Here is a 22,638-nt window from a genome sequence, read left to right as displayed (position 1 = left end):
CGAAGGGTGATAACTTATGCATGAATATACTCGTGTTAGACAGACTTTTAAAATGATGAGTCACCATAATAATGTTTCATATCTAAAAAAAGGCAGTTTTGCAGAACTAATGACATATTAGGTACTGAAAGTGAAGTCACCTTCAAAATACCTACTTTCTACATACAAAAATTAACGAGCCCAAAGTTTTGTGGTGCAATTTATACAGGGTGTGGCGTAATGAATGGATAATATGGAGCCTGCAGGTAGAGGACTCTATGGCGGTTCAGAAAAATATATTTTACGTTCAGTAAAAGTGCCTTGGTTTTCGAGATATTCGAGATTTTCGAAAATTCAAGAAAATCACACCCTTCGCCACTCTTTTTGCAGGCAAGACTCCAAATGAAGGAATTTTTTCAAACTGTTTTTTGGATAGTATTCCTGGATAGATGCGCTGTCGAATGTAAATTATTATTTTTGAGGCGCATGAATTGTTTTTCATAAATAAAAGAATTAACTCAAATTTTCCGTTTTGCTTATTTTTTTTCCTAAGTTCAATCCAGCGTGGTGTGAAAAATAATATGATTACCTGAGTGCCAAAGCAAGAGAAAACATGCCTGTTTCACTGAGATTCTGAAATGGTATAACTCACTCTATTTTCAGCATTAAATACAAAATAAATTTCTATTACAATGAGTCAAGGCAGAGTTTGACGTGAGCCTTTTTCTGTAATTTTTAGCAACTGAAATGAGACTTGCAAGCAGAATAAAACAATTATTCATAAGAAGTTGTAGAGCATCTAGTACAGCTCCTGATGCACACTTTGAACACTTTTTGTAAAACTCGATTAAATTAAACGATATTTCAAAATTGGTTTTTTTCCCTCGTATTCTTTCATTATTAAGCCCTATAGTTATAAAGTTAATAGTTGTTAAGCGAATTTCAAGTAACGAAGTGAATTTTAGCACCTTTGTAATTAAGAAAAAAAGCTGAAAATTAGTCAATTTTTATTACATTGAATCAAGACCCTTGTTACAAAAATGCTGAAATTTAATGCATAACTTGAAATTAACTTGAAAATAATGATTTCACAACGTTGGGGTTCAATAATAAAAGAAAACGAGAAAAAAATAACAATTTTAAAATATTGTTTCATTGAATAAAGTTTCACAAATCACAAATGATGCATAAATTGGCCACCATGAGTTCTTATACATACTCTATAGTCTACACTTTCTAATGAATCATTGCTTTATTGCATAGATATCAAAAATTTTAAAATGAGTATCGTTTCATTGAATTAAATATCACAAAAGATCAAAAGAATCTCTAAGAGGCCATTATGAGCTTCAGTAAATGATCTATACCTTCTTCTAGACGATTACTTCATTCTGATTGCATTTCTCATTTTAGATGCTAAAAATTTTAGAAACACTGTTTACAATAGTTTACATTAAACTAGGCCTCAACTGATTGCAATAGGAATTTATTTTGTATTAAATGCTGAGAATACAGAGAGTTATACCATTTCGGAATCTCAATGAAACTGGCATGTTTTTTCTTGCATTGGCTCTTAGGTAACCATATTATTTTTTACTCCGCGCTAGGTTGAACTCATGAAAAAAAATTTGCTAAACGGAAAAGTTGAGTTAGATCTTTTTTTCATGAAGAACTATTCATGCGCCTCAAAAATAATGAATTAAATTCGATAGATCATCTATCCAGGAATACTATCCAAAAAACAGTTTGAAAAAATTCCTTCATTTGGAGTCTTGCCTGCAGAACCAGTGGCGAAGGGTGTAATTCTCTTGAATTTTCGAAAAGCTCCAATATCTCGAAAACCAAGGCACTTTTACTAAACGTAAAATAAATTTTTCTGAACCGCCATAGAGTCCTCTACCCCCAGGCTCAATATTATCCATTCATTACGCCACACCCTGTATATCGATTATCATTATTGAATAGCTGGTGAATCAAATTTCATATCCTCTAGATTCCCAGGGCTAAGTGTTCTAGAATGTGAAAAATTGATTGCTGTAATTTTTTTTTCAGTTTTGATTTCAAACGTTTTTTATTGAAAGTAATCTGTAATTCATCTTAGTAACTGAAAAGAAGAAAGGATACCTCGATCATAAGAATATTATTCTTACCTGCGAAATCGCCCTCGCTTATCTGAGAAATCCTATTCTCTTGCAGCTCGAGCTTTTTCAGCATATCCAGAGGGGCCAGAGCCCTTTGTGGAATTTCCGTCAGACTGTTTCCTCCCAAATTCAGCCGTTTCAGCTTTCTGAAAGTAGAAATTGACTTCTTATAAAAACACTGGAGAGACTTGAAAGAGAACAGAAATTATGACCTAGATTTTCGACGATGCTTTTGTGACGAAGGACAAACGAACATTTTCAGTTGAAATGAATACAGTTCATAATTCATGAATGTTATATGTAAAGAAATCCAGACAAAGGATGGGGTAGAGAACTGTCTACATCTGTCCAAGGATTTCTGAATTGTAGGTTGTGGTTAATTGACTTGTATCCCGATTCTAATCTTACGGCGAAGGATTAGGAGGGGAATTCTCTATCCTTTTTTCATTTGAGCAATAAATTGATGGAATGAAAAACCCTTGCCAACAATAAAACGGGTTCAATAATAATGGTGATAATTTTTTCGTGATATTTTATTTGATTTTGTTGTCAGGTGGGAGATGAAAAGACAGTACTTTTGAGAGAAGTGCTTGGTTTTGTAGTTATGTTTCGGATTCTGCGACAATACTAAAATTTGCAATCAGATATAAGGGTTTCAGATCTTAATGAAGATGGTTTCTCAGTCCCCAACAAGCATATATTACTTTCATATCAGAATGAACAAAAGAGACCCAGCGAGAATACCTTGAGCAAGAATATTCAAGAAAATAAGAATTTGCCAACCGAAATGTTTTCCTTGATTTCATTACGTAGTGTAACAGTGAAACAGGTAGTATAGACGGAAGACAGTGGACAACAAAAAAGACCGCAAGTTGCTTGAGATCCTAGAATAGTAATCGTAAAACTTTGCTGGAGTTTTATCCCAACTCATCAGAGTAAACGTCCAAAAAAAATCACAGGTAATTGTTTGGGGAAACTTCAATTTCTCTTGTTTTGTTTCATTCTTGCCAGTAATTGACTTTTAGAAGACGGAATAGTTGTTTGAACAACAGGTTTATTGATGAGAGAGATAAATAAATAATCAAGATCTATCCACATTCCAGTAGGAGTTTTTGAACTATTGTGATAAAAAAAAGCCATTGGGAGTTTGCACTATGGATATCTGTTTCAATTTCAAGATTTTTTCATTTGTAGTGGCATCAAACAAAGACTATACAAGTAATTCTAGCGATTTTCATTATCTGTAAGTTGAATTCTTTATGTAAAAACTTCGATATGTGTCACTGCCATTAGTAGAATAAGTTTTAGATCATCTTAATTTTTTAGAAATTTGGGAATTCATATATTTTGTCTTTTCTATTTTGATAGATGAAAAATCAGAATCGTTCAAAGAAATTGCAATAAGCTATTGCCGATATGCAAGTATCTGTGTGAGTGACAGCTCTGGTTATGAATTTGAGAAAGCATGCACATCACTTTTGCTTCACCACTTTAAATTTTATGCCCAATTTTCTCAATAAAATTCATGCTGAAATTTTCTTATCCAATATGTTTTAAGTATTATTTATTCTGAATATAATTTTATGTATAAATAGTGTGGATATATCTATCATATAATGTTTTGTGTGCATCTCGTGCTTAGACACAGCTCTTCATAGATTTCACCTATAAAACACAAATAAAATAAAGCAGATATTGGAATCGGGAAGGCAATAAAGAAAAATTATAGGGGGTAGAAAAATCCACCCATGAAATTCATTTCGCAAGAAATTTTTTTTTGCATTCGTATTATTCCATTGAATAGCTGTCATTTTGAACAAATGAGGTCCCAAGTAATTTATTGTTGAAAGTAAAGGTTTTTTGAAAAAAAAAAAAACAGGTAAGCGGCGAGAGTCGTAGATACTGGAATGTCTTCAAACTTAAATTTACCTAGTTGACGAATATGATGCTGACATGATAGGGGACACCAAAAAATTTTTTTCATTGCCTTAGAATGTCTGCTAAGTTTCATTTATGTCAACTTTCTGGTTAATAAGAATAGACTCATAATTACTTTGCAGGTGCTAAGTTTAGGGGTCTATATCTAAGCTGGGGTGTATTCATTTACACTCTGTTTATCATTTGAATAACGCCTGATAAGGATTGGATTAACTTATACGCACACGCACCCTAGGCCCTTTCGTGCAGTTGCATATTACAAGTTGTATTTAGCGAATACCCTGTTGTATTATCACAATTATAATGCCGGACAACTTGTAAACAACCCTCCCTGAACTGAGGAGTGTCACTAAACACTCAAATATAGAAGAAATATCAATCAATATAATACAAAACATTCATACTCACTTCTCCAAGCCAAGAAAAGCCTCTGAATCGATCGATGTTATTTTATTCTCATACAAGGTGAGGATTTCCAAGGTGTCAAGTCCCTGGAACGCTCTGCTGTGTAAACTGCTTATTTTATTGTGGTTCATGTTCAGGATGAGAAGCTGATGTAGATTTCTGTATGCGGCAGATGGTACGGTGGTTAAGCTGTTCTGTGATACGTCGAGCTGCGTCAGCATTTTACCTGAAGTAAAGAAATAAATTTCAGAAAGAAGATTTTCTGATTGAATCTATAAGCCGATTAATAGTATTTATCAAGAAAAGTTATGAATCTTTTTATATTATTGCACAGTTTAACTCGAAAATCATTATCATGTGAAGATTTCTTGTGAGGTCCTTGAGTTCTATTTTTTCTTTTGATTAAATCCGTCCATGTATTGTGAAATAATTCTAATATTCATATTTTTCTTTCCGAATAACTTGAAGACTAATTAATTATTTTAATTATTTCTATTTATCGAGTATTTCTTGTTTATGCAGGAGAGTACTTATTAGAATTTCAGTCTTTTTTTTCATCCTTCAGATATTCAAAGTATTTTTGGAAATTTATATAGAGATACACCAAGCAAAATCGAATAGAAAACCCAGTAAGACAGATACTAATATCGAGAAAAAGTAATCACACTTGATCAGCATCTGCCAATTTTGTGACTGAATAAGAAATGTTTCAATAGATGCCAGGACAGTCGCTTGAAGTGAAAATAATCGTTTTGCCTCTCACCGTTCTCTGTTTTCATATTTTCAACTCAAGTTCATTCAAAAACTTCTCAATTTTGATCCTTTTGAATATAACGGAAGCTATTAACATTCGATCAATATACCAAAAAGTCAACTCCAGACATTTATGATAATCATGAAAATAATGATATTCAGATGCACGCGTCGTCAATGTGAATATCCACAAAGATTACGATCTTGTTGGCATTGGAGTATTTTGATACTTTTTTAAACGCGGCAGCATTTTATATATCCAAAAAATGTGGTATCTGATAGTTACCTATCGAACTCAGCGAGGATTCCTCCACAACGCTCAGACTGCTGTTGTGGATTGTTAGATGTCGTATGTCCAGCCCTAGAAACACGAATCCTGGCAGTTTCCTCAGGTTGTTGTGACGTAGCTTGAGGTAGAATATTATTTGTGATTTCCTCTTCAATATACTCATTGCGTCTACGATGTGCTGCTGGTCGGTGAACTCGCACAAGATGTCGAGGCCATTCTTTTTCGTCATACACAAACATGGTGACATTTCCGTACGGGAGGGACATTGCTGTTGTACCTGGAACAAATTAGTTTGCATAACAAGAGTGAAGTGCTATTTCACATTACAAACTGAACAAAATAGAATAGATCTTAATCTTTCAAAGGAAAGCATTATGATTCTGGGATTTTCAAGTGTCAAAAAAAATGGCAACAAATAAAAAAAAATTGTGGTTTTACTAGTCAATCAAACCAAAGTGAGATTAATTTTAGTCAGACGAAAAAACAATGTTACCACTTAATCAACCTTCATGTTGAAAGGCAATAATAGGTACATACTACCATTTGCGTCTCAATTTTCGTATACTTATTATCTTTCGAATATCATCTTGGTTATCATTTGTATAATTTTTCTTGAGTTTAATTTTACACAATCACATAAGGTAGTAGCAGCAGTGATGGAGATCTGGACTATGAATTTATGAACCCTATTTCGGGGAAGTTTTGGTCGTAGTATTTTTGAGGTCCTGAGGACTCATTGTAGCTCATATTTCATTAATTGGAGATTTTCTCTCTTGAATTGAATATGTGACCCACAAAAAGACTTAACATTTTATGAGTCATGCAATTTGATGAGATATTCTAGTTCAACCTGCAAAATAATTTCTTCTTTAGCATCTTCGGGATTCTATTTGAATCAGTGTTACTTTCTACCCATTTAAAACCACCATAAATGAAAAACTGACTCATTGCCCAAACCCGTTTTCAGCTTTTCAGTAGTCATTCAAAAATCGACTCATTACACCTGTTATTCGATTTTCTATGAGTAAAGATGCCTACAGATTACTTAGGCACCTTAAGTCAAAATCTTTAATGATTTCTGAGTTCATATCTGCCATTATCACCATACAATCCCATGTATAACCAGGCTCTGAGTTCATATCTACCATTATCAACATACAATCCCATGTATGTCCAGGTAGAGTGTAACAATGAAATGAATCATACTCTTCAATGAAACTATCGCAGAACTTTTCAAGATATCATAGAATTCTTTAAAAATTGACAACTAAATGTGAACAATATTTGTTGAGCATGCAGATATTGTTTTTCAATTATGTTCTCATGATTTTATTTGTTGTGCAATTCTTCCAAAGATGGGAGACAAGATTCGATTCATCAACAATAAAAACTGCTTATATAATCATAAAGAAGGTAACTCATGTTACCTTTTTGAAGGTTTGAGTTATTATCATTCAAATTGAAAATTGTTTTTTTGAATGAAGAAAAGGGAACCTGAACCCTGTTTCGAGAGGCCTCTTTACAAATATTCATAAGTAACGAGAAGATTGATCTAAAAATTCGTAGAATTGAATGAAAAATATCTATCATCCCGTTTGACACATTGTACAACAACAAAAAAACTATGGGAATGTAAGCGAGAAACAATATTTGCATGCTCAACAAAACATTGTTAACTTTCAATTGTCAATCTTTGAAAAATTATTTGATGTTATATCTTATCTGATATACATAATGCTTTAGGTTAAGATGTTGGAAGAATTCCGAGCTAATTTCATCAAAGTTCATGACCTAGACATTCCATTATTAAACTCTATCTGGTTATACATGGGATTGTATGTTGGAAATGGTAAATATTAACTCAGAAATCATATTGACTAACTCATTGAAAATATAATGAGAAGTGTAATAGATGAATTCGAATATATACGTCAAGGCTAAAAATGAATAAACGGGATCGAAATTCAAAATAAAAAACTTGTGCTAGATATAAATATTTTAACTTATATTGATTTCAAATGGGTTAGCAGTTAAATTGACATAAATCCTGGTGCAAAATTACCAAAATTCCCAACTTCACTTTGGTATAAAAACTATTGGGTATATCGTTGATTATTATAGAATATCCCACTCAAATTAAAACCACTTTTTTTCTGGTGGTAGGTAATATAATTTTACAGGGAACGAGATTCCTCGGTACTCAGATGAAGCGTGCATGGCTAATTTTTTAAATATCATGTATTTTTTGTTTTTGTTGATATCTTATTTTTGGAATTAATCTTTAACATACATTTTCATTTTACACTCTACTTCCTTGGAATTCAGTGTAGTTTAGTTGATACACGATTTCACAATGAACATAATATAGTGAAGCAATATAAATCGACCATAGTGAACATTACACTTGCTGCACAAGTGTAACATCGAAGAGACCTATGATTTCAAATTGGAAATATAGAAGAAAAAGAAAAATATAAGTACTAATTTTTTATTGATGTTTAATGTGTAGGTTTGTATGTAAAATACGTCACCACAAAAAACGAAGAGCTCCAGAACACCCAATTTTTATCAAATTCAGCTATGAAATAATGACCTGGATAGGAAATCGGAGGTTGACAACTGAAAACTGAATGTAATGCTGCAGCGCTCGTTAAGCTAAACGTCAACAAGCACGAATCCCAGTCGTAAAATCTCTATTTCCTAATTCCTCATTTCGCCTTTCACCCATCTGATGGAAAAATATGCAAACAACGAAACGAATTGGACCGAAAATCAAATATATCATGATGATGTTATGTGATGGGGTTGTAAAGAGAGCTTTAAACATGACGGATGACTCTGATCATTTCGTACAGAACTGGAGTCATTTATCTCCATTCGTTGTAGAACTGACGTTTACCTTGATAATGCGGGTTGGATTGTGATCAGGGTGAGTTTCATGAATGATCTTTTTGTAAGGAAATGAATGGTTTGTTCTTAACGCATTATAATAATGATTATTCAGTTTAGAATCACTACTTTCCGCTGAACTCGGAGGAAATTAGATTTTTCTAAATAATTCAATCTCGATGTGAATTTCATGTTCAAATTCTTTCGAAAAGAAAAATGGTGATATTCTGCATAACTGCTTTCATTTTAGTAACGAATGTGTCACTTTCTGCATTGTTGCATAAAAGTTAATTTTTCCACGGCTTTTAGCTTTTCACATTAATACAGAAAATTAATACTTCAGAAACTGTAATGAAAGAAGGAAAATAGAGAAAAAAGGATCGAAGAAAAAAAATAATGGTCCTATCTCATGTGTGAAGTGTTTTTTCGCACTTGTTAGGAAAATATCAATGATTCAATGTCATCATATTTAATTCACTAATTATTATTATTTTTCGACAATTGTTTCTGTGCAAAAACAATGTAACCTTTTTGGTATCAACTATACAATAACAGTTTCCGAAAACAGCAAAAAAACCAAAGCTGAAATAATTGAAAATGTGTGTCAGTCATCTGGAGAGGAAATCTAGTCTATTCAAAGTTGTATTGGTGTTCATACATATAGATAATATCTCCTGGGCGACATTTCGAATCGGTGCTTGAAAGTAGCACTTGCCGCACTACTGCATATCGAAATAAACTGCTCCACATGAGTTAGGGATATTGACTTAAATTGCAAAAAAATATAGTTAAAATAAGATTTTTGTTTTGAAAAGTCATATAAATATGATTTCATGTTGCAAATTAATTTTAGCCTGTAGGTCTGCAGCGTATACAGGATGGTATTCCCAGAGAATTCAAGCATTTTAAGACTATCAATACAATGTATGTTCATTTAAGGATTCTGGGGTTGATGATTATCTAATCTTCTTTGTAGCGTATCTCATGCATGTTCTATGCAATTCAAATTTGGTGAGTGCAGAGATATTGGTAAATGTGGAATACCAAGCTCCTCGCGCGCATTCTTAACTTTGGCTGCACGGTGCGGTCTAGCGTTATCGTCTAGAAATTGAAAAGTTTCACCAATAGCAGCGTGAAAATTTGGCACAACATTTTCAATGACATGCTCCCTATAGTGTAGGGCGGTCATATTCCCAGGACAAATGTGTAGATCTGTGCGCCCGTTGAAACATATCCCGGCCCATACAATAACACTACCCCCTCGGAATGTATGGACTTCTTGGATATAGCGACGATTACGGGGTATGCGTGGGATCGTCCATACCCTTATCCTTCGAGAATATGAAAATCGTCCATATCTGGATTCATCGGTGAAAAGGACACTACGCCATTGATCGTTCCAATTGATATGTTGCCTAGTCCATTCCAGTCTTTGACGCTTATGGTCTCGTGATAATGGAACTCCTCTTAATGGACGTCTGGAACCTAGATTCACCTCTCTCAAACGTCGTCTGATGGTTTCGATGGAAACTTGGACCCCATCTGCATTTTGAAGAGTATTCCGTAGCATTCTACATGTAGATATGGGGTTTCTTCTCGCCGAAGCGGTGATGGAACGATCCTGAGCAGGTGTTGTTTTTTGTCGCCCACCAACCCTTGGTCTTTCCAACATGGCACCTGTCTCCCTGAACCCATTCCAAAGTCGAGATATCACACTTTGGCTGACTTGGAGCCTTTCCGCTACAAGAACCTGTGTAAGGCCACCCTGTAGCATTCCGATAGCCCTATTAGCCTCAGCGTTTGTTAATTTACGTCTTGGCATTTTCAGAAAACTCGTTTCAAATCGAAGCCGTTGATAAACTGACTTCATTTCAAAATAAGAAGGTTCATGAGGCATATGCAAAGAACCAAACTTCAGAAAAAAGGCGACCAGATTGACGAAATGTCTCATACTGATTTTTATTGGATCGATTCAAGTTGTTACTGAGTTTTAAATGATTTTACAGCGATTTTTTCGAAGATTACATACTTTTAAAAGTATGCTTGTGGAGCAGTATATTTTCCAATCGTAAAAAAATGCAAGAGTTAAATATCTTCTATTTCATTGCTTGTTTACGAATGAAATTTTGTAATTTCAGTTATATATAAAGTTTTAAATTCTGAAACGATCCATCAGGGGTCCATCAAAAAACTATGAGCAGCGAGCACTCAGGGTCAAATTGAGAATTGCATATTTTATATTGTATTCTTTCATGTTTTTCGTTGATAATTTCGAAAGAGCCATCTCTTCAGTTCAGGGATTTCAGTTTTCATTGCGGAAAAGAATGGTCTCGACAAATCCCAACACAAGCAAAAAACCATTTCGAATTCACCGTCTGATTAGCTCGGAATTCAAATCACCGTTTTGCCTCGTGAAAACCTGCAAAGCGGACTAACCTAATGAATTAATTAGCCTCTATTTGTAAGCTGGCTTGATACATTGAATGAGATTGAAACATTGCTCGTAACCCTCGAGCCTACTCTTCCTAAAATTCATATTCACCGCAAAATATCAAACGTGGATCCAATTACTTTCGAAACCATATTTCAACTTTGAATCATGTTGGTCGGACTGATGATGTGTTAACATCAAAGGTAGATATTTCAATTCTCTCTGCTTTCACTCATGAGTAATTCGAGTACTAGTATCAACACACCATAGAGTATGAAACCTATATATGTTTAGCATAAGAACGCCCATCATACACAACAAACAAATAAATGTAATTTTGACTTACTCGTGAGTGGTAATGAAGAATAGATGCCTGGAACATCAATATGTGCTTTCTGATTTCAGGCTCAACTAGGAGTGCTTCACTTCGTGGAAACCGATTTAATAATTGTGCATATTCTAAACGACCCCGCAGAAAATGGCTTTCGGTTAAATTTCCTTAATTTTTGGTGTTTTGAGAATTTTCAACAAAACTGTTCGTGGGTACAGAAAAATCGAATGACAAGTTTTCAAGATACAGGATATCAAATATGAAAAGTGAATGAGGGGAGGATAATTGTATGCCTTATTTTTGGTGAGAACTTTATTTAATTTAATCAGACTGCAAAAACACGTCCGCTCGACTAGTTTCGGTGAGTTAACACATCACCATCTTCGGGAGCCAAGTAACAGGACGAGATGCAGCAGTCCTGGGATGCACCTGTTACTTGGCTCCCGAAGATGGTGATGTGTTAACTCACCGAAACTAGTCGAGCGGACGTGTTTTTGCAGTCTGATTAAATTAAATAAAGTTCTCACCAAAATTAAGGCATACAATTATCCTCCCCTCATTAAGATGGTGAACGCCAAAGGGTTTAAAGAAGTTATGATGAAAAGTGAAGCTTTCAGCTCAGATTATTCAACAATTTGACAATTGACAATTGACGAAATGCTTATGTATTGTGGGAATACGTTTCCCCAATGTTTTCATTAGTGCCATCTTCTTCCATTTTCATAATTTTTTTCGTTTTGTATGAAGTTTGTATTAATATGCATACAAAAGTTCAATCAGAAGCGAAGATATCGAGTTGAATGGTTTTATTGGAGCATACAATACGTGTGCAGATGAAAGTTGCTACTTTTCAATTGAATATGGAATGAAAATGTACAGATTCATTTGCTGGTCCCTCAGCTCGTGAGTTGCGGAGAGTAATCGAGAGGTAACTTAGTCCTAACGGGGAAGTTTCTGGGTAGGAATTCAGAGAGGGAGAAGTAAAAACAAATTAAAAGTTAGTTCAGTATTCAACAGGCGTTTCGGTTCTTTTGACTTCTATTCGAGTTCCGAATTACCGAATTGGGAACTAATAGAATGTCCAGGCGAATTGAGCTCGTTGTGTCCGAAATACAGAAATGTCCGCAGATATTTTCTCGTATATGAGACAAGGCTGTGTTTTAATGGGGATAAAATATTTCGAAGAGTTGTTCAGAAATTACAGAGAGTAACGACCATAATTATTACTGAAAAATTCATCATATCTTACGTATTACACGATCTCAAAGAGCTGTCACCAAGTAGATATCGACTATATAGAATTGATTAAAAATATGGCAAAATTGGGTTAAGCGCCATATTGTGAGGATAGGATTACACAAAACAGTAGGAAATTATTCGTAAATGTTATTTTTACAATATCACTTCAACCTTATGTTGAAGAAGAAATAAAGTGTTATTTTCCCAACAGACCCAACGCATAGGAAACTCAACCCAACAATATAAGATGGAATTCCTAAAATTAGTCTTCATTATTACTTCTTTTTATTTCGTTTGGATAAGACTAAGTACTCGTAAGACTTTCTGATCGCCAACCTATTTTTCAATTTGGTAATATCAACTCTATAGACCTACTTGATGATTGATGTGATATGTGATGATGGATATTTATTGCAGGCTTTCTTTCCATCATTTTGGATTTTTCTTTCCTAATTAGTTATTTGTGTATTCGAATAAATTGATTTTCATAATATTCTTCTGAATGTTTATTCATCCAGACTGTTTGAATAGTACTTATAGAGTTTTTCAACATAATCAAAATTACTTGATTGTACTGGTTTGATTGGCTCTCATATTGTGCATTTGCTCTGTTTTTGTTCTTGTACATGTTATAATACTTTCGAAACACTTCTCCTTTCAAACCTCACGAAATTACTTTGAACTTCTTAATATTATAAATATTTCAATAAAAAAGGAAAATAAAATCATTTCTCAGAGTTGTTTTAATTGAAACAAAATGAAACTGAAGTTGAGAAAACGAAACAAAAAAAAAGTTACTGTTATATTTCGGAATGTATACGAGTACATAGCTTATGAACTATAGTGATTTTGGTTTGTGCTCCTGAAAATATATTATTTTATCAACATTCATATTGTATTATGTAAGTCCGGGTAAACAAAAAAAAATCTAGGCACTAAGCAGGGAATAAGAATGTATATTCATACCCTCTAGGCTTAAAAGTAAATTCAAATCATATGGGTTTCGAAGCAGAAAAAAATTCATTTCCAAATTGAAGCTGGAATACACATCATTTGAAGCTTCGTCAATGTACATTTTCGAATGGAATTCACTTTTGAACGTATTTGGAAACTTTTCATAACTTATAACCCAAGGATGTTGACAAGCGAAATAATTCAATGAAAGACAATTTAATAGGAGAATTATACTTTTCCAGTCAATTTCCGAATGAGAGATATCTTCTAACTGGAAAATTCATATATTTTATTCGTGAATGAAATAATTTTTTTTCAGTCTTACGCCTTTGCTATTTTGTTACGTTACTTTACCAAATCACTTTTCGATGGAAAACTAACGTCATGCGGACAAATTATTGAATTATTCCCTTATTCCCTTTTAAGGAAATATAATTTTTCCGAAGTTTGACAATTTGACGCCCATTCCTCATTAGTTAAATTTATCACAGGCATACAATTAAATTTTGACAATTGACGGATATGGTAGCTTGAAGTGGGGCCACCCCATAAAATATTCACTTTCCTACATGCTATTTATGCTCTATTACACCAAATTTTCAATCGAATATATATACGTAATTGCTGGGTTTTAAGCAGCACCTATTTCACGACCAACAGCCTTCTATTGACAAACAATGCCAGTAAAACAAACACCTAAGGAAAATAACGAGTTATTTTCGAATGAACGATATCGAAACAAGGTTGGACATAATAATTTAACGTGCTCAGAACGATCGAAGAAGTCAGGGAGGTTCAACAATTGAGGGGAACGTTTGAATAATAGCATGCTCCTGATAGGTGAATTTACTTGATTTTCTGGAACATGAAACGACCAGGGTATAATCAGACGAACAATTGGGGTGATTGTGAAAACCTCAAAAATCCCATTCGTATCGTGAAAACATGGAGGAAGTGATCGTTATAATATATAACATTTCGTCATGCATATTTCAGGAGTCTCCAATTGCTTAATTCAAAGGAAATTGATCCATATTATTTATTCGTTCACTCATGTACAAATAAGGTTCTGAATAATCATTTCAGAATTTAAAAAAATTATGTACTTATCAATAATAAAAATATGAGTTACTGAAAAGACAAGATTCCAGGTTAGAGATCCCTCTTTCCAAATGGAGACATCATAGAGTGGAAGTCTGAAGGCAAATATCTGGAAATAACCCTAGATAAAAAGCTTCTGTGAAGATGGAGACTAGCGCTGTAGTAGTCGTGACTGGAACAAATGCCCACTATTGGTCGGTATCTAAACTTCTGTGGAATAAGAATATTGAAGTTACTGTTAGCAAAGCATCAAAGACCTTGATGGCCAGCAGAAGTCTGGCAGGTAGGTCTTGGGGATGTAACCCAAAAATAGCTCGATGAATGTGAAACCGTTAATATTTTATGAGGTAATAGCCTGGTGTACCAAGTCAAAAACATTACAATATGGGATGAACTCTCGATCTAATACAGAGGTAAGCCTGTGTTTGTACCACTAAAGCTATGAGAACGTGCCCAAATAGATCATTACATATCTCACACCTCTTCATCTTGTGATAGATGATAGATTAGCTCATGAGGCAACCCTAGGACTATCCAGGAAAGGTGCTCGCCATGGAGTAATTAGGAATCAGAGAGCTTGGTTATCTCTGACCAAATATATTCATCAGAAAACCTTCCCAGTGACGAGTTGATGCAAGAAAACTGGCATTGAGAAAACTTTCATGATGGTGAAGAAAAGAAGATGGAGACTAGCGCTGTAGTAGTCAGGACTGGAACAAATGCTCACTATTGGTCGGTGTCTAAGCTTCTGTAGAATAAGAATATTGAAGTAAGTGTTAGCAAAGCATCAAAGATCTTGATGGCCAGCAGAAATCTGGCTGGTAGGTCTTGGGGATGTAACCCAAAAATAGCTCGATGAATGTGAAACCGTTAATATTTTATGAGGTAATAGCCTGGTGTACCAAGTCAAAAACATTACAATATGGGATGAGCTCTCGATCTAATACAGAGGTAAGCCTGTGTTTGTACCACTAAAGCTATGAGAACGTGCCCAAATAGATCATTACATATCTCACACCTCTTCATCTTGTGATAGATGATAGATTAGCTCATGAGGCAACCCTAGGACTATCCAGGAAAGGTGTCCGTCATGGAGTAATTAGGAATCAGAGAGCTTGGTTATCTCTGACAAAATATATTCATCAGCAAACCTTCCCAGTGACGAGATGATGAAGAAAACTGGCATTGAGAAAACTTTCATGATGGTGAAGAAAAGAAGATGGAGACTAGCGCTGTAGTAGTCGGGACTGGAACAAATGCTCACTATTGGTTGGTGTCTAAGCTTCCTTCAGGCAGAAATTCCCGCAATCGAGAGATAAGTGTAAGAAAACACATCTACTATCAACCAAAGATGATATAATTTCTGCTATCAACATGCAAACTATAAGAAATGTTTTATAGCGATACATTCTGATAGTCAGGCTCCTATTACTCTCTCAACTCCCATATAATCGATTCTAAGAATATAGAAGAGACGAAAAAACTCCCATGACAACTTTAGCACTCATTTGGTAACACACTCTGTTTACAAAATGGTTGAAACCTATCTTCTATAAACCGCCACACACCTTTGAAAACACCCCGTATATCCATCTCACCTCGAATCCAATTTATATGATTCCGCGCAGTTTAACTGAGGCGTGAAAGAAATTTCCTATATCCGAAAAATTCCCAATCACCCTGAAATACTTGTTGCAGCCCTATCGAGAAACTCGCACCCTCCTGAGGGTGCGTTTTTTAACCCTCGCATCCGCGTTCGGTTCCTATTATTGTCAATATCGGTCCAATTCCAATTCGTGCCGATTTGCGACCGGTGAACGCCTGTTGATTGACCCAACGCTTCAATTTTCCTTTTTCAAATAGAATCGAGACTTTTCAGAAGGGTTCTTTTATAGAAGGGTGGATCTTCTATTTACCCTTGATAGAGGCTTACAGCCAAACTCAGAGTCATTCAAGAATCTGGTTTAAAAAATTATTGTGTAGGAATAAGTTTCATTGAAATACACCGTGTATTGAGAAAAAAAAATTAAATTTTTTCTGAAAAACCTAAAGATAACGCTTTAACGGATGCGGTACGATTTGAAAAATCACTTCATTTCGCAGAAATCGAAAATTGGCTCCCAACTCCGATCGCCTCAAGAGACGAGACATTTTTTCGGGTTGGAATTGGAAAATTGCCTGACAAGTAGAGAGAGAAAAAGTTACCAGCGAGGAAGAATGCTCTGAATGATTTGTTCGTTGTTTTTTTTCAGAAATAAAAACAAGAGAATTTCATCATAAAAACGGACGAAACTTATTTGTCCGTTATATTTGTTATAATCCGAAATAAATAATAATAATAATAATAATGTCCTTTATTTAGTAGAAATTACTAGTAATAACAACGAAACAATAAAATCTATATTAATAAAAGAGGATCTATGGTTTACTTAAAAATGCTTTATTGTTCAAACGATCGCAGCAAATTGGACAATTCTCTTTTTGTTGTGTTTATTATTGTTAGGGTAAGGTTTATATAACAAAATATTCCCAAAAAAAAATTGTACAGAACAGAAAAAAAAGGATTCCTTTTTCTTACGACCAATCGAGCAATCACGATGAGTTAGTTATTATTATCTAGCCTAGAAATAATGTAAATGGCAAAACTAGGCTTGCCGGGTCAGCTAGTTATCAATATAATTTCTCAAAAATAGTGCTCCTTAACATATAATATCAACATCTTCCTGAAGTTTAAATATTTGTTACAATACTTTAACATATTCGGCAATCTATTATAGCATATCAAACCTCCAATCAATGTAGAACCCATTGTTAACTCGGTATTGAATGTATCGACATAAAAAAAATTCTGATTCCTGGTATCATACTGCTGAATCTCAGAAACATATTTAATCCTCTCAGATAAATAATCTGGTAACATTTTATGTTCAATTTTATATATTAGATCCAATGTTTTGAAATATATTCTCTGTCTGACTGTCATCAAATTTAGTGTCTCTAACATTGACTTGATTGGTGTTCTTCTATTACACTTTAAAACCATTCTCATGCCTCTATTCAGAACTATTTGTAGTCTACTGATGAGATTCGATTTCAAACCAAATAATAGAGAGCTACAATAATCCAAATGTGGCAGAACAACTGATTTAAACAAAAGATATCTTGTTTTCATGTCCACTTTATTACTTATCCTTGAGATGTATTGGATTTTTTGCAATTTTTTTTGTCAAGTAATCGGCATGAAGTTTAAAATTTAGATTTTCATCAAGTATAACTCCTAGATATTTGATCGAGTGAAGTTTCTGTAAGACGTGGTTATCAACTTTAATTATAACCTCGTTCAATGATTTCAATGCAAAATCTTTACCGAAAATCATATAACCTGATTTATTGACATTAATTTTCAGCTGATTATCGATTAACCAATCATTCAACAATTCAAGATCTTCATTTAATAACGAACACATAATATTGATATTGTTTCCAACTATGTAAATCATAGTATCATTAGCGAAAAGTCTCAATTTACAATTTCTAAGATTTTTTTCTATATCATTCAAGTAAATTGAAAACAATATAGGCCCCAGCGTTGTTCCCTGTAGTACACCATGAATAGTTTCTTTACTAGAAGACACTCTACACCTGAATTTTACTTTTTGTGATCTATTAGTTAAATATGAAGTGAACCTTCGCCCACATCTACGATTTTTGCGTTTTCTCTTTGATGATTGAGTCTTAGAAAAAAAAGTCTCTGTGCTTTAATTATCCACTTTGATTTTATGTCCACTCACGAAATGTTATAGCTTCTTATCCCGAAGTATAAACAGTTCGCGCATTTTTCTCGTATTTGCTCATTTCGAAAATCTGAATATGAACATAATCCACTAAATTGAAAGATGGACTTATCTTGCCAAAAAAATCCAATTGATTTTTATTTCACAACTTGTCGTGGTCTTGAAAATTGTCTACTTGTCTTGTGTTTTTTTCTAAAGGCTACAGTAGCAATAACCTCGGTTGTACATGGAGTGAAGAGGTAACCTATGAGCAAGTCTAATGTCCCAGATTGACAAGGACATTCGTGAGGATATCAGATTCGATATGTGCATGGAAAATATTGAATGAAGGGTGAATTGATGATTATTGGCTCGATATGTCAAAACTCATAGTTGATATGCCTACAATATGTTACATTAAACATGGCTGACATCAGTACGAAGTGTAAATTTCCAATGGAATATTGCTGTGAATAAACTATGGAAAGCACATAATCGATAAAGTTCGTATGGAATTCCAACTCCAGGTCTGATAATTACCCAGAGAATCTATTTAATCTATTCGAAACTGGGGTAATCATAATCCACATGAGTTCCCATCTATAAATGTTTGATGATCGAATATCCTGATTTTCCCATTACACAGTAATAGGAAAAGGCTGTAGATATCAAACTGTTCTATGATGAGTCACACAAGAAACTTGTTATAATGAGAAGTTAATCATGTGAGTAAGTTTCGGAATTTCGATCACTACTAAGAGGTCTACAAGAAAAGGGTTCCCATATAGGGTGTTCCACGATGGGTGGCTTATTAGACGTTTACGGAGAACTCATCATAGGATAGTTCTGAAAATTTGGATACCAGGGTTTACGTTTCTTTAGTTTTCAATATTTCGACGTTTATACGAAAAAATGCTACAAACTTCGTCATTTCAATTCATTATAACGTCTTTTTCTTTATCCCCATTTGAGTATTTTTATTCAGTACTTACTTATCCCTATTCCTGATATTTTCAGAGATATCAACGGTTTTCTACAAAAAATTGCCAAAAATAGGGATCCAGTCAAATAGACATAGAAAATACATTTCATACTTTGGAAAGCTGAAATTTTCAGGAAAGGTCACTGATATCTTGAGGATAACTTTCATGCAGAAAAAACTTAGTTTATTATAAACATGCTTCTCCAAAGTTCTTTGTCTTTTCACTCGACACAAGAATGTAAAAAAGTTGATTTTTTCAAAAAGAACATCCTACTCTTTATCTCATATTTTCAGAGAAAATCGAAAAACTCATCTAATGATATATTACGTTCCTGAATAAATCCTCATGGTTTCGGAAATAAAGTCTTATTTCTATAAATGTGAGGATTTTCAGCGTAGCTTAGCTTTTGTAGTATTTCTGCAACGTTAATTTCGATTCTACAATCATTGAAAAATCGACTGAAGGCTCTTTGCTATAAAGGAACATATGGAATTCCAAATCCAAAGGTTCATCGTAGAAATTTCTAATTCCTACAATTCTATATGCGAATAGTTTTCTTTTATCCTAGATACTTTCAAAACATAGTAGAGTTTCGTATATACCTTGATAATTTTTGGTGAGTTTTACATGCTGTTGAAAACAGACCCTATTCCAAAAATACCCTGTATGGTTAATCTGAATTTGAGCATTTCAAATGAGGTCAATTGGTTCAACAGTTTCATTTAATAATACCACCAAAAACGCACGTTCGTTACATGAAGTGAAATTAGATACGATAAATAATGAATGTTTATTTGCAGCAAGTGAATAATAGTACCCTGATAAAATTTTCATGTATTGAATTTTGTGGTTTTCATCATATTAGAACACACAACGTTATATTCAATTTTAATTCTTGTTTTGGTTCAACTATAACAATGGTTATGAACGGACTGGCATATAATACATATGACAACGCGTATAATTTTAGGCGAAGTAATAATATCATAGATTAATTGAATAGTTAATCTATGAGTAATATGATAAATACTATTTTCTTCCACAACAGAAAAGTTACACTGAAAGGAAGTTTGCTATTAGACATCAAAATATAAACACTTTTTTGTAGCATTATGAACAACTCAAAATTAATTGTCCTTAGGTTATTGCACAGCTTATGTTCAATGTTTTGGATTCATTTTCAAGACTGAGTAAACACCTCGTTGCTTTTCTTTATACAGGGACCAGGGACCATTTTTCGAAATTTCCACTAAACAATAAGAGAACCTAAATACTCAGCACGCAGTCAGACAGTTTTTTCATGAACTATAAAGTCGATTTAGTGGTTAACATTGGTTTATTTCTTTTCAATTTTCACCTGTTCAAACACTCAAGAAACCATTTTTTATCTTCACTTATATAGTGGGGTTATAAGATTCAACTGTTATACCAATTAGACCTATTACTTCTACTTTTATTTCTGGATCTAACAAAAATTAATCATGCAGAATTAAAATTTATTGTTTCAAACTTACTTCGCATGTGGCCAGAGCGCACAGTCCAGCCAACATAGCCCAAGTCCACCTGACCACCTGCACTCTGGCCATGCTTTCTGCGACCTGCGCTCGTGCCGGCTAAGCCATTACCGGCTTCTCATAAACTCTGAAAGCAAAACATAACATTTTATACAACCTGAAGAAAAATAGGACAATGACAAGTCTAAGAGGATAGGATCTGAGTTAAGACTATGCCGTAAAGGCGTAAAGACAGATATCTTGCCACATTTTGTGAACGATGCGGAAATAGTCCGATAATGTGACGTTTCGCCGGAGCTTCAGTTTCGTCCATTTTTATAATTGTATTCCTTCCAAGGAGAGAGCTGAGTCAAAGAATTGTGCTTAGTGCCTGGGAAAGCATTTGAAGTATTTTTGTGCCCTTTTAGCTCTTTTCAAAACTAGGGCATAGTACTTATTATAGTAATTCGAGTACTTTATCTAAAGATTCAGTGCTTAATAATCCAAGCAGTGTTGGGCGTGTTCAATACCTGGATGGTTGACCATTGTTGTTACGAAATTGAACAAATGCTCAAAAGCTTCTGTGCGTTTTATTGAATACGATGCCAATCGAGAATTCAAAAACCAAGAAGTTACATTTAAGTATGGGGAGTCCAGGAGAGTTGAACCCCTTTTCACTCTGAAGCCACTTAAGTTTTATCTGTAAATGATAGCAACTCTTTTTTTGCGTGAAGATATCATGCCCAAATAGGTTATGATAGATAATAGTAGAGTGATGGTGAGATGAACATCGTGAGGATAGTAAGTCTTTTTTAGAAACTGAAAATTGGCTCATGTCTCCCTAACCCATGGAAGAATTGAACAGGGGGCGTGAGAGACTTGTTCATAAGTTTGTTTATCAGGAAATACATTGAAAAAAACAATTTCGAATGCCAACGATTGATTGTGTTAAGGTTTTAATCATCAGATGTATCAGCGTATGAAATACATACATATTTTCTATTTCGAAGTCACTCTCACTTATTTCCGAAATGTTTCTCACGTTTTTGATACTTTTTATATTTTTTATAGTTATCTCTATAATTCAGTATTCTTTCTTTTTGGAGCAATCTATTATTTAAGCTCAGTGCGAGAAACTTGGACCACTGATTATGTCTCCCGACCAGATGTCACCATTTTTCGAAGATATTTCGGAATATTTCGTTTCAAAGAATTTCGTTCTGCTTTACTTTGTTCTTTATCTGTCTATATCAGTCGTCTTAAATACAGAAGGTGTTCATTCAATTGAAGACGATTTTCATATCAAAAAATCTTATTTACCGTAGATTCGGGTGACTTGGGACGATTGTTGAATTCAACTTGTCATATTTTTGAAACGGTGACCTATTTTTATCTGTAAAAGAGATTCGAATATGCTTAATGACTCAGACTATTCATTGGGATATATACCACGCCTCAGAATTCGGATATAAATTTTGAAAAAACAAAAAATATATACTTGTCCCAAGTCACCCACCGATTTGGGAGGCTTGGGACACAAGCTAGAATCTATTGATATCTCAACTCTCAAATGGAATAGGTGACTTGGGACGGTTTGAAAAATTAGAATTTGTGTGAAAAATTAGAATTGTTGAAATTCGGTGAGGAAATAAAATGATAAAACCCTATTACAGCGAAAGTGAATATATTGCAACTGAAATTTAAAAAAACTAAACAAAACAAGTAATCTTTGATTTCTTTCATTCTTTGGTGATTTCTTTGTGGAAATAACGTAAATAATAATATCCTGCGAAAAATCGGCATATTTCCTGCTGCCAATGCGTCGCTTGTATCTATTCGGCATTGTCCCAAGTCACCCTATGAAACAACAAAATAAATGAATGAGATCCATATTGCCGTTCGATTTGTAAACAAGCTTGTTACATGACATATCTAATAT

At 34.0% G+C, this 22,638-nt stretch overlaps 1 protein-coding gene across 1 annotated transcript in view; it reads right to left on the bottom strand.

Annotated features, from left to right (window-relative positions):
- Window positions 1-22,638, bottom strand: part of LOC123313489 (insulin-like growth factor-binding protein complex acid labile subunit) — a 93,823-nt gene that overhangs the window by 16,004 nt on the left and 55,181 nt on the right. The window contains exons 2-5 of the mRNA XM_044898398.1: window positions 20,721-20,847; window positions 5,503-5,782; window positions 4,467-4,689; window positions 2,130-2,266 (exon numbers count right to left, since the gene is read on the bottom strand). Coding sequence (XP_044754333.1) covers window positions 2,130-2,266; window positions 4,467-4,689; window positions 5,503-5,782; window positions 20,721-20,792 — 712 coding nt within the window. The 5' untranslated portion in view covers window positions 20,793-20,847. The remainder of the gene's footprint in view (window positions 1-2,129; window positions 2,267-4,466; window positions 4,690-5,502; window positions 5,783-20,720; window positions 20,848-22,638) is intronic.

This window comes from Coccinella septempunctata, chromosome 5 (genome assembly GCF_907165205.1).
Source record: "Coccinella septempunctata chromosome 5, icCocSept1.1, whole genome shotgun sequence".
In the NCBI taxonomy this organism is placed as follows: domain Eukaryota; kingdom Metazoa; phylum Arthropoda; class Insecta; order Coleoptera; family Coccinellidae; genus Coccinella; species Coccinella septempunctata.
Note: the sequence above shows the minus strand (reverse complement) of the source record. Positions and strands in the feature narration are given on the sequence as shown.